The 12,485-nt window shown below is 39.7% G+C and overlaps 1 protein-coding gene across 4 annotated transcripts; it reads right to left on the reverse strand.

The window, feature by feature from the left end:
• Positions 1-171: 171 nt before the first annotated feature.
• On the reverse strand, positions 172-10,056 carry LOC129367677 (acidic amino acid decarboxylase GADL1-like). 4 transcript variants are annotated; one of them, XM_055042285.1, is made up of 16 exons: positions 9,939-10,056; positions 9,365-9,466; positions 7,715-7,833; positions 7,497-7,623; positions 5,165-5,255; positions 4,951-5,060; positions 4,166-4,281; positions 3,815-3,894; positions 3,568-3,622; positions 3,371-3,487; positions 3,230-3,294; positions 2,614-2,695; positions 2,244-2,443; positions 1,636-1,687; positions 1,456-1,545; positions 172-816 (listed from the first exon to the last, which is right to left on the reverse strand). In XM_055042285.1, exons 2-16 carry the CDS (start codon positions 9,393-9,395, stop codon positions 643-645), a joined length of 1,509 nt encoding a protein of 502 aa, XP_054898260.1. In that variant the 5' UTR covers positions 9,396-9,466; positions 9,939-10,056; the 3' UTR covers positions 172-642. The 4 variants fall into 4 exon arrangements, with proteins under 4 accessions (XP_054898260.1, XP_054898259.1, XP_054898258.1 ...); XM_055042284.1 differs by having other exon boundaries at positions 9,365-9,499; positions 9,939-10,034; XM_055042283.1 differs by lacking the exon at positions 9,939-10,056 and having other exon boundaries at positions 3,371-3,492; positions 3,573-3,622; positions 9,365-9,900.
• Between the last annotated feature and the right edge of the window lie 2,429 nt (positions 10,057-12,485).

Here is a 12,485-nt window from a genome sequence, read left to right on the forward strand (position 1 = left end):
GTTTCATAAATGTCCTGCCTGACACTTTCCCCATGTCAAAAGTTTTTGCGGACGCTGCTATGGACAGACATTTATTTTGAGAAGCGAGAATGTGGGGGCCAATGGATACATCTGACCTTATGACCCATGATCCTGAAGTCTCATTTACACAATGATAATGAACACACAAGCTTCAGAATGACCAGAGATAGCTGATTTATTATTGTTCCAGTTCCATAAAAAAAAATCTGACAGAGGACGAATCTGAAGATGACATGGAAATAATGTTGCACTCTTGCAACACTGTGTGCTGAAAACTGCTTACATAATTGCAACTCTAAACCCCACACCCTGGGACCTCTGCTGGACCCAGTCTGTAAGTGTCAAAATTAAAGACCGTGAAAGTTGTAGCCTCTCTCCTTCGCCTGCAGGTGGCGCCAGCCACCTGCAGCCACCTGCAGGCGAAGTTAGATCACTTTTCTTAGATCATTTTTCTTTCCTTTTTACACTTGTGATATCAACAGCTTCCTCAATTGAAAATATGAGGAAGAGTCATTGAGGGCAAAAATGCCAAGTAATCTATTCCAAGGACACTTTCAAGATATGCAGGGACACCTGAGGGAAGATTCAGAAAATATGGTCCCCGAAGAAACAGTCAGCACGTCATAAGTCCTTTCCCAGCCTGTGTATCTCATCCAGGACAAAGTCCATGTCCTGCCTGCTGAGCTGAGGGCTAATCACCACCATCCTGAAGAAGTTGGCTTGGCCTCCATGGGGCTGGTAGCCCACCATCATGCTGCCAGTCTTCATCATGCGCTCCTTAACAACTGGCGCCACCTGGAGGTAACAAAAGGTACTAAATAAAAACTCCATAATTATGGATACAAACTCAAACAACAATCCACAACAGCATGCCAAAGTCTACAGCAAGAACTCATGACCCATAGGTTCAAGGTTCAAATCTGAATTTTAGATACTGGCACAGATCTGAAACCATTTCTGATGAACAGGTCAGACTGATTAAATCGGTCGATAACTCACTAGCCAAAAGAAATACCTTTTTAAGCCCCCAGTTTGTAGGACCACCTATTGACTGAAAAACATAAAAGGCACTCCAACTTGGAGTTTCTTTCAACTTAAAATTGACCAGCAAAATTACTTTACTAAGCCCAAAGATATAAAATGCTTTTCTTAACATAGAAGAATGGCTATGTATTAACAAAAATCATCAAGAGAGCTGTTCTCATGATTCACAAACTAAGTGCAGGTTGTAGTTTTGAATGTTGTGTTGATTGAAGGGACAGCTGAGCCTTGGCTCAGCAGGTCACCAAACAGATAAAATAAGGTTTATCACTCTTACAACTGTAAAACGTATATATATGCACAACACTAAATATTCATTGAAAAGGATTTGCAGGTCATTGTATTTTTTTATGTTTTTCCACTCTTTAACAACAACATTGTTTCATTACATACATTGTGTAGTTTTTCCTGGAACTCTGGGCCATCTGGCAGGTCTCTCAGACTTGGCGGGATGTACCAGAAGCAAACATTTGCATATTCAGGCTGCAGAAAAGCACAGCAAAAAATAATCACACTATTTACAATTCAAATCAAATGAGCATTTAACATTTCATCAATAAAAGTTAAACTTGCCTCCATTAAAAGGCGGAAGCCTTCCCTTTTTGTAATTTCATCTGCAAGATACCTACAAAAGAGATTAGTGTAGAAAAAGAATGCACCAGGTGAAAATAGCAAAATGAAGGGCATGCTTCAAGAACTTAGCAGCTTTACCAAAGAAAAAAAATGAGTAAGTTTGTCTTTTGCAAATGTCAAGGATTCATACTGATTCATACATTCGCACTGTGCCAGTCACAAAGAAAGGGCATCAGTGTCATGACTGAGTGTCTGACAAACTATAAACTTCTGTGTGGACAACATCATCCCCACCAAAATAACCAGAACAGCGAGGAGCTTCCCCAGTAACGAACCCTGGATCACCAGTGACCTGAAGGAACCGATAACCAAGAAGAGAGAGTGCCTCCAGTCAGAAGCTTCCAGAGAACCACTGTAATACAGACCACAACAGGAGATCCTTCTTGACCACAGCCAGAGTCTACATTTATTTTCCCTTTAGAATTAATAATGTATTTTTGGATTGACTTAACTTAGTCACTGCAAAGCTCGGCAAAAGCCTTAATTCCATCTGGACAGGTTCTATCCTGACGTAATCAGATTGAATCGTTGCCCTGCAACAAACTGACCTGGCCATGGCGAGAGCTCTGTCCACCCTCTGCTCCAGCTCGCCAGCTCCCAAAGCCTTCCACATGAGCCAGAATTTAAAGGCATCTGGCTTCCTGCTGCACTGGACAGACTTGTCCCCGGTGTCGTAGCTCAAGTCGTAGAACTTGTCCTGCTGAAAGAGGTAGGAAGCCCGAGCGGAGTGGCAGCGCTGGAGGAGACACTGCAGAGAGACAGCAGGGCTTCATGTGATGTCCTGCTTTCCCTCTGAGATAGCATTTGTCCAATTGCATTTCCTAGGTGTCTTGTAAAATTTAAACGCCAACATTTTTGCAGAAGTGTTACAAGGTGCCTTGCATTTTTGAGTAGCAGAGAAATCAGAGCTGCTCTTACAGTTTTGTCTCTGACCAGAAAAGCTGAGCATTGCAGACAGACCATCAGCATCTTGTGAGGATTCCAGGCAACAGAGTCGACTCTTTACAAAGGAACAAAGGTGAGACATTGTCCTCAGTGGCGTCACAGGAAGCACATAGCTCATCTATATCATCATTTCAATGAAAGTTAACATACAAGAAAAAAAAATTCTCAACTGATTCAAAGGAAATATCAGACTCATACTTGTTTTGCATCTGAATTGAGGGGTAAAAACTTTGTTCTCAGTTACCAGATGCTGATCACTGCAGTTCCTACTGAACATTTTTTGTTAATGTCTAATTTAGATGTGCAACTAAAGATATTGACTTTAGTTGCAAAGTCAATATCTTTGCAACTAATGTGTTAGTGTATTAAGTTATGTTGTATGTTTGAAGTAATAAAATAAGCACTTAAAAGCATCATAAGATGCTTTTAGTGTCTCAAAAGTGGCCTTTTTACATGGCAATCATTTGTTTTTAATGCGTTTGTGTTGCTCCACTGTGCCCTTGAATTGCCGCTTACAATTAGCGGATGTTATCTGTTCTGGGACGGTGGTGCGTCTTTCAGATACAAATGAAGTTAACTGGTGAATCACCTGTGAATGCCTTTCATTAGGAGCTTGTGCTTGTTGGACATGAGAACTGCTCCTCCCCAACATGCCTGTTAAGGAGAAAAACAAAATGATCATGCATGCTAATGTCATGGTTGCATTGCGTGAATGAATTCCTAGACTTACATCCACATGCAGCCATAGTTTGTATTTCTCACAGATATCTGCAATTTCATCAATAGGATCGAAGGCTCCCAGGACGGTGGTCCCCGCCGTGGCGTTCACCATGAAGGGAACGCCACCCTGAACTCAAACACAAGGGTTTGATCTGACTTTCTCGCAAAAGTGTTGACCTTACATTTCTTTCGAATAAAGTTTCTCACCTCACTTTTAACAGAGTTGATTTGCTCCTCGAGAGCAGAAGGAATCATCTTTCCTCTAAAATACAAAAACAAGTTGGAGTTTCATCATGAAATTTCTTCAGAACACATGCTTTTATACTATTGCAAAGAAATTAAATCTTTTGTAAATATTAAAATATTAATAGTAAAAGCAGTTCTGTGAGACTAGATCTGACAGAACTAGAAGCAGCAGAGCAGGAAGAGTTCTAAAACGTGTGTGGCATTTTACCTCTTGTCAGACGGAACCACAAGGACATTCTTTGTGCCAAGTCCCATTAAAGCTGCAGCTTTTGAGATGGAGTAATGACACTGGAAGAGATCAAAACAGAGCTTATGTGCAGTCAAACAAAAACCATGTAAAGCCGCCTGCCTGATCTTCCTTTGTAAGAGTCAAGTCTTCTTGGTTGTGAAATCCACCAGCTCAAACAAACAGACTTTTTATTACACTATAACTGATTTTTTTTTTCCTTTTTATTGCTGACAGGAGAAAAAAAAAACTGCTGCCTTTTATAGTGCGAGTCTCGATGGAAGTTTTCTGCTGGGACATGTTTAGAGACATGTTGTAGGTTAAGAACCATACCTCTTGTGATGTGAACACCACCAGCCGGGGAGCCGCAGAGTTTCCAAGCTCCTTGATTTCAGGAAAATGGCGGTACCTGGCTAGGTTCATGGCGTACATGTTGGACATCGACCCACCTTAAAAAAGCAAAATGGAAAACACTGGGACACCAGATCTACTGACAGTCTGCTCTGCTGTGAATAAAAAAAAATTAAAAACAAGCAGCATTTTTGAGTTCCTTTAAAAGCTGCAAACATTTGTTCCTTTACTCGTTTCTATTTTCTTGTTAGTTTTATATTTTCATTATCAGAAAAAGCCACCCTCATAAAACTGCAGTTTTCAAACACTGGTTTCATTTGTCGAGTGATTAAAGCTAAACTGGTGGAATCGTGATAAATGTGCCAATTGGACAACTTTATTTTACTTATGGAACTGTAACTTCTCCTCTGTCAGAAAATACTGAAGATCCAGACATGATCATGTCTGACTTCTGTCTTCATCAAAACACTTCTGTAAAGAAAAATAGGCAAATGTTACAAAGGAAGGTGAAAATACTATTGTCCTATTGACGATGCAGATTCTTGACTTCATTAAGTGAGGAAGCTGACCACCTTTTCACACAGGGTCAGCTTGGTTTTGGGTTTTATTCAAGCCCCAACTAAATCATTTGACTCCTGCTTTCGTCCTGGATGATATTTTGTTTGATGATTCGAAACATTTTAGTGAGACCAAAAAAAAGAAAAAAAATGTTTAAGGGGACAAATACTCTTTCACTGTTTAATATCTGGTAGTGAGCAGACTAATACCTGCATTAAAGAGTCCATCTCCTCCTTCCTCCCAGCCGACTATCTGTATCAGCTTCCTGAGCACAGCATTCTCCATCAGAGTGAAGACTGGAGACACCTCATAGGTGTACCTGAGCAAAATGACACATTTCACCGTCAGCATCCTTCATCCTATGATTTGAAAGACTGTAAGGCTTTAGCTTAATTAATTCATAATAATAAGTGAGGGTCTCACAGGCTGGGTTTGAGGGCCTCAGTGATGAAGCTAGCCACCAGGGAGTATGGCTCCAGCCCCGCAAACAGCTGGTTGAAGAAATGAGGATGAGCTGGAAATGAAACGCATAGGGGTTATTCAGGGAGACAAAATATCTACTGACATATCACAGATCTCCAAGTAGGACAGAATAATTATGAAAGACTAGAGATTTATAGTAACCCATTCCAGGTTTCAGCTTTCTATGTGATTCAAATTAAAGTAGGACTGAAACCAAATAAGCATCAACAGGAGTATGCAGACTCCAAACAGGCCAATTACAATCTATTCACAGCAGTAATGAGACAAAACTGTAGAAAAAAAATGTATACATTTCCATTTCAAATAAAACCTTTATCTGTAGATCTGTTCTTCCCAGAACTCCTCAAGAGGTAGTTTTAACTTCACCTGGTTCAAATCTTGTTTAAAAAAATAAAAATAAAAATAAATCTATTAAGCATCTTCTTACAAATCAGTCAATCCTGTGAAAATAACCAAGCAGAAAGATTTTTTTTTTTTCCTGCAGATTCATCCTCTGCAGGTGATCAACCATTCACTAAAGGAATGCTGTTATTGCATTTCAGGGAATACAATGTTTGAATGCACTGCAGTAAACATTTGCCATGTGATTCATATTAATATCCCACAACAGTGATACAGTTACACAAATGTTCATTTTGAAGGATAGTTAAAACTTTAAAACAGGTTCAGATGCATTGAAACTACTATCAAGCTTTGAAGAAATAGTGATTTACAGTGTTCCTCCCTACAAACTGCAAAGAAAAGCAGGATCCATTCACAACTGCATTGTCACTTAACAAGTCATGATGAGATCGCAAAAGTAACCAGGAGTGGCGAACCTCTGGTGGTGGTAAATTAATGAAAAAAAAATGTTGGCTTACAAAAATACCAATAAAAAGAAGAAAAACAAACTCTGTCCTGAAACAGGAAGAACTCTGATAACTAATAGGATCCAGTGGATTTCTTCTTATTGTCCATCAGACACTATTGAAGTTTGGAAAGAAATGCAAGAATGAATTCACAAAGAGCACATGAATGCCATCGGCATCTTACCACAATCAGCCATATATATCATATACAGGCTGGGGCCACATAAACTATTCCACTGTTGAGCCATGTGTGGAATGCCACGTTACATCAGTAATCCTTTCCAGAACTAATCCAGTAATACTAGTTGCCATGCCAAAAGTCAACCAGCGGTGCCGTCCTGACCCCACACATGGCCCAGATCGCTGTTAAGCCATTTCATATAGTAGCTATTAGGAGTTACAACAATTCTGTCATTGGGCAACAATTAATGGGAAGAGTCTTTCTATAGGAAAGTTGTGCATTTTATTCTCCTGTTACATAATAATACTGCAATATGTATCTTTGACAAAAAGGGTTTTTTAACATCTTTGTCAAACTTATGTCTTGACAGTAAGACAAAATGGCTGAAAAAAATAAATAAAAATAGAGCTCCACTGCCATCTCCCGTACTAACTGTATAAATGCACCACAAAGGAAGAAACAACCAGTCAGAGCCAGGAGGAGGGTGTTACTGCTGTCAATCACTCTCGTGCTCATCCCCTTCTCTTGCTCTCTGCTATGCTACAACTAGTTTACCACAATATAGCCTGCCATGAATGCCAGTTAGCATGGCCACCGATGACGGTGGATAAACCATTTTTCTGCAACTGCAAGTTGTTTCTCTGCCATTAAGAAGACTTTGAGCAGTACTGACTGACATCACAAAGACCCTCCTCCTGGCTGTGATTGGCTGTTTTTGGTGCATTTCTTCAAACATTAACAATAGCACAGGAGGAGAAGGAGACTGATGTTTTTACAGATTATCTGGTGAATGTGAGTCTGTTGTGGAGTGCTTTGATTAGACAGGATGACTAGTAAATGCTTTATAAATTCACTCTTTAGACCAGGAGTGTCAAACTCCAGTCCTCAAGGACCGGTGTCCTGCAACTTTTAGATGCTGCACCACACCTGAATAGAATAATAGGTCTTTAGCAAGGCTCTGGAGAACAAGGAGGGGGTAACTAACCCATGTCATTCCAGTGTTTTGTACCTGTGGCACATCTGAAAACTGCAAGACAGCAGCCCTTGAAGACTGAGTTTGACACCCCTGCTTTAGACAACGTCTTAGTTTAACCATAAAGATTAAAGACGACGCTGCCCACAAAACAGACACCAGGCATCAGGCGTCCGCTGCTGGTATGCCAACTGGTGTTTCGATCAGAGTTCATTCATGCCAGACCTACTGGTCTTGGCTTCCATCTGAGTTCATTACAGTCCAACTTACTGGTCTTGACACTGTATCTGATGGCGTCTCGGCACCGCTCCAGGATCCTTGCCTCAGACTCTCCACTGTCTCTAAGCTCCAGATCCAGAAGCTCCTTCAGCTTCTCTGGGGAGTGCCACTCACAAACCTGTTCAGCAAGGACAACAGTGTTCCTGCCAAGGTTCACTCAAGTAAATTACTTTCTGCCACATGCAAAGAAAATATATTAAATTTCTAACCTTTTCTCTGACATCAGTGGCCTTCTTCACTGCATCTTCTAAAATCATAGCCATTGATTTTTGTAGAAAGCTTTCAGCAGCAGCAAAGTCCAGAGGTGGGCCATCCAGAGGATCTTTGTCTACAATTACAGAGCAAATATTCTAGTAGTAGTGCAGACTTTATATATTTTGTACAAACACTGTGCCAGTGTTATGACTCCTAAGATCTTTGTATTGTTCAACGTTTTCTTCCTGTATCATTTGTGGCATGCGTTGCCTTTTAGTAATAGAACTAAATTTGTTCAACCTAAATACTGGCATTTGAGAACTTATTTCAATATTTTCTAGTCAGCTAAGGCTGGCAGAAGATTTGCTATTTTAAATGTTACCTGGTGTTTCCCAAAAAGACAACTTTTCCCCAAAAGTTTCCAAATTTCACAATATGACCTTAAAAACGTTTTCTCATAGGATAGAGCCACCTTAATAAGAGACTATGATAATATATGTGTGCGAGTGTGTGTGTAACATTTATGCAGTTTCACAATGAATGGACAACATATCTTGAACGCCTCAGCCCCGGCGGCATGCCAGAGCGTGGCCCGCCCAGTCACCAGTACTCGCCTGGATTGGATTATTTTGACCTCAGAGTGATTAACTTTATTATTTCTATCTCGACTTGGTGCAGCAGAGGCTTCCGGACTTCCCAATTCTGTGCCCCGCACTTTTTCATAGTCGCGAGTTTTTCCGAGCAGTCTTTAAACGCAACATGAGCGCTAACGGAGGTGGTGTTTGTGTGACCTGTGTTGTGTCGAGAAACGGGACCTGGACCAGGACCAGGACCTTGTGTCCTGACGCGGGAGCGCGCATCAAATGAAATCTGACCGAAGAGGAAACTTTTCAAGATATTCATAACATTATCACGTTTCTTAACCATGTAACCCCTAAAACTTACAATGGCCTTCTTCACTGCATCTTCTAAAATCATAGCCACTGAAAAACATACAGTTTTTACACCTTTATTGAGACATTTGAGTCGAACGCTCATTAATAGAGTTTAGAGCGATGCGCGCTCCCGCGACAGGGCATGTAATTCTCGGCACACCTGGTTGCACAGTTTTGTTTTGTTTTCTCCAAATAAACTGAGTAAGCTGAGTATTGTTGTTGGATGCAGATGATTTTAGCTAAATGATGACTCATTAATCCATACCAATACGTCACGTTAACATTGCAAACAAGAAGAAGCTACTAGTTTTGTTGTCTGTTCAGGATTGTAGTAGATGTATTTAATTTTGAGGGGGAAAAGGGCACTTCTAAGTATTTTTACTGCACTGTACTTTTTACTTTACTTGAGTACTACTATGTACTGCTCCGGCTACTCTTATTGCTTGGTTGTGCATTTATTTATTTTGTATTAATAGACATTATAATTCTAATGTCCCCTTCCAAGCTAAGCCATTGGCCCCCCTTGTCTGCACCGTTATGAAACATGTCCATGTGCATCACTAACAGCCTTGTACACGTGGCAAGCGTCTAAGAACACTGTAAAGCGGTTAAGTATATTATGTACTGGAACCTTTTTTATGGTTTTAGAACAACAACATGTACAAAACAAATGAAACAGGGAACTCCGGAACGGAAGGACACAACGAGAAGAGAAGTGTTGCATCTTACCTTTGATGTGTGTTTCTGTACTTGAAGCCATTCTCTTGGTGTCGTCCTTCTTTCCGTGCTGCTAACTTGAGTTCTGTCTGCAGTTGAACGTCGCGCTGGCCTCTGATGACAAGTTTGTGGTTAGACAGCGGCTCACTGGGGAATTTAAGCGAGTTGTCAGTTTGACGAGGACATGTCAGGACAGACAAGCGGAAAATTCCACTAAAGATGCTGCTTGAAGAACCGATGGTCCGTCCCTTCTCATATTACAGTGGTTCCAGCTGTTGTCTGTCTGTCTTTCCTCTGGATGGATCTTTACGGATCACGTTCTCGTGGACATAGAACAAGAGTAGACTAGATTTTCATCTCTGCATTATTAGAACCCGATGGCCACTTGCGTCTATAGCACGGCGTTCTATCAATTAATTGCCAGACTTGCCATCGCCTCACAGGATTTCAAAAGGACGAGTCAATGTGTAAAATTGTTTGAGTACAGCAGCCTGGAGAGTGGGACAGACTGTCAGCAGTGGTCCCTGAAACACAATCAGAGTAATGAAGTCCAGGGGTGAATTCAAACCCAATCTATTCATCTCACCTGCCAAAGCAAGGATGTCATCATGCGCCTCGATTCCAACCTATCGCTGATGATCTCCTCCTCCTCCTCCAATCATCAAGTGTCGCTCCCTTGATAAGGTTCAGCTGTTCATCGGCTTCCGCTGGTTAACTTCCTCCACCCTCCTCCCTCTTCAGTTCAAGATTTCTTCAATATCCTCTCAGTTTCCACCACCAGTGTCAGGGCCCGAGGCGTCTCACTCTCTGACAGCGGCTACCAGCGCAACGTCTCCCTCCTGGGTCCCAGCGCCAAAGACTTTCATTTGTCAATTAAACTTTCTAATAGCCCAAGTTTATATCAAGCTTTTTTGTATTTATTCAATGTCCTTGATCTCAACATTAACACTAATTTCACATCTGTAGTTATATTGTTGCCCACACCAGATCAACATTTTCTTGAACTTGTTGAAAAATGCAGATACTTGTAAAAAGTTGTCTCAGCTAATAGGTCCTTTTGGACAACTAATAGGAGCAAAAGTCTTACTCAGCAGAAGTGTTATTCTAGTAGCTCTAATGTTGACATTGTGTCATAACAGTGAACAGGCTGCTGACACAAATGATGCTCTCTAGTTAGTAGTGACATTTAAAGGCCTGCACTAGTTGACTCATGTGACGAAACGTTGTAAAAAGTTGACCCTTGTGGAACAATAGGTCTAGTTATGCTATACATAATCAATAATAAATACCAAACAAATGATTAATTTAGATGAAATATACCAAAAAAGACCAGATGTACACTAGTTATAGCTTTGAAAGCTTGACCAATGCACTACTGCAGCTAAAACTTATTAGCTAGTTAACTTGTGTCACTAAGTCATGTACCAGTATACTGGATGGTACAGTTGACAAAAACACACCAGTTCATTAGTAACTTCACTTTTGGCCCAGATGTCAATTAGTAAGATCACCAACCTACTATGCTTGGGGCCATTTCAGATGTACTAGTGAATTAATGGACCTAAAAATGTTGATTAGTTAACTAAGGGACCTTAAACAAGTAGAGTATCAAGTATTTACTAGTCACTTATATGTGACCAGTAACATATACATGCTCTACAGGAAGTTTTTTTTTTGTTGAGAATTACATCTGTTAAATGTAGCTTCTCTTTTTAAATATTTTGTACACATAATGCCCCATGATGATGTTAAAAAATCAGTAGTGATACAAAAAAAAAAAAAAAAAAAAAAAAACTGAATCAGAAATAACTTTTATGGATTCAGTGGAAAATGTGTGAGTAGCAGGACCTGCTGGAGTATTGGTGTTCTCAATACTGTTAAAGGATAGAAAATAAATGATCACCTCTGATAACACAAAAAAAATCTATGAGCATTTGCAAATGACACTGCAAATTTTAATGAGAGAAGAAAAAACTTTTTTTCTAAATGGATGAAATGATCACCTTTGATAAATAAGCTCTATTTTTTGGCATTTAATAACTGCACCAAAGTATGTTCTTCAAACTCTGATTTTATTATCGTTTTGATTTTTAAAAAGGTCCTTCCTCTCACCATCAAGTCAGTGCCGACAGAATTTCCCAGGATTTTATTTTTTGTTTTTCAAAGTGTTATAACATTCCCAGAACCCTGCAGTAATGTTGACAGATCCTAGTCCAAATGTTTCTCTAGTTAAAGATGGATGCAGTTCAGCAAAAGCTTGTTAAGCCACTAACTGAAATCAAATGTGTTGAAGCAGGGAAACTTCCAAACAGGGCGATGAGTCTTTAGGACCAGGTTTTAAAACATTAGTCTTGTCTGAGCAAATACAGTGATTTGGTCATAAAGGAAGTCTAAACAAAGAGAACACCGCCACCTAGTGGTATGTTTGCTTATCCTCCTGACCTTCATCAAAGTTTTGCCCTCATTCACGCTAAGTAAAAATAAACTTTCCTCAACTTGACCGCAAATATTACATGACCTTGTGAAAAAACAGACAACTTGTAATTTCTGATAAATATCTACACAACAAGAAATTTGCTGTCGTTTCAAAATAGTGACCATTCTAATTCTATTTTTGTGTTTTAAAATAAAGAAACAGAGCTTTTCCATAGGGAAGATTCTCAGAATTTTGGGATTTGTGCTAAATTATGAATAAAAAAATATAACCCTAATGACAGGAGAAATAGAGCTGACGGGTGAAATTTATAATTTAAAATCGTTCATGGTGTTTTTTAGAACAGGATTATAAAGTAATTTACTTAATCATTAAATCATTATTGTCTAGTTTTTCTAATGATATCAGTAAAACACGATATTTAAATATATTATATTATGTCGCACATAATTTAAAATATTTAAAAAATATGAATAAATCCTTTCTATATTTATTTCCAGTTTTAATACATTAATAACACATTTATATGATCATTTCACTCACATTATTTATCTCTATTTCTTGCGCAAATTTTCTCTCTATTTAACTCTGGGTTCAGTTAATCTCACACAAAAAAGGGCCACTTGACCAGAAGCCATCAGCGCACATAGTAGCTGGTCACACCTGCACCGCAGTCGGCCCCTCCCCCGCCTCGAAACG

This window comes from Poeciliopsis prolifica, unplaced genomic scaffold (assembly GCF_027474105.1).
Source record: "Poeciliopsis prolifica strain line A6 unplaced genomic scaffold, Auburn_PproV2 SCAFFOLD017, whole genome shotgun sequence".
Classification (NCBI taxonomy): domain Eukaryota; kingdom Metazoa; phylum Chordata; class Actinopteri; order Cyprinodontiformes; family Poeciliidae; genus Poeciliopsis; species Poeciliopsis prolifica.

What these genes read in the sequence shown, in the direction of transcription:
- LOC129367677 (XM_055042285.1), bottom strand. Translation starts at nt 9,395, where the DNA reads ATGGCTTCAAGTACAGAAACACACATCAAAG. An exon ending in CAGATACAGTGTCAAGACCA is followed by an intron (nt 5,256 to 7,496) that starts GTAAGTTGGACT and finishes TTTCATTTCCAG; the next exon opens with CTCATCCTCATTTCTTCAAC. An exon ending in AACTATGGCTGCATGTGGAT is followed by an intron (nt 3,295 to 3,370) that starts GTAAGTCTAGGA and finishes TCTCCTTAACAG; the next exon opens with GCATGTTGGGGAGGAGCAGT.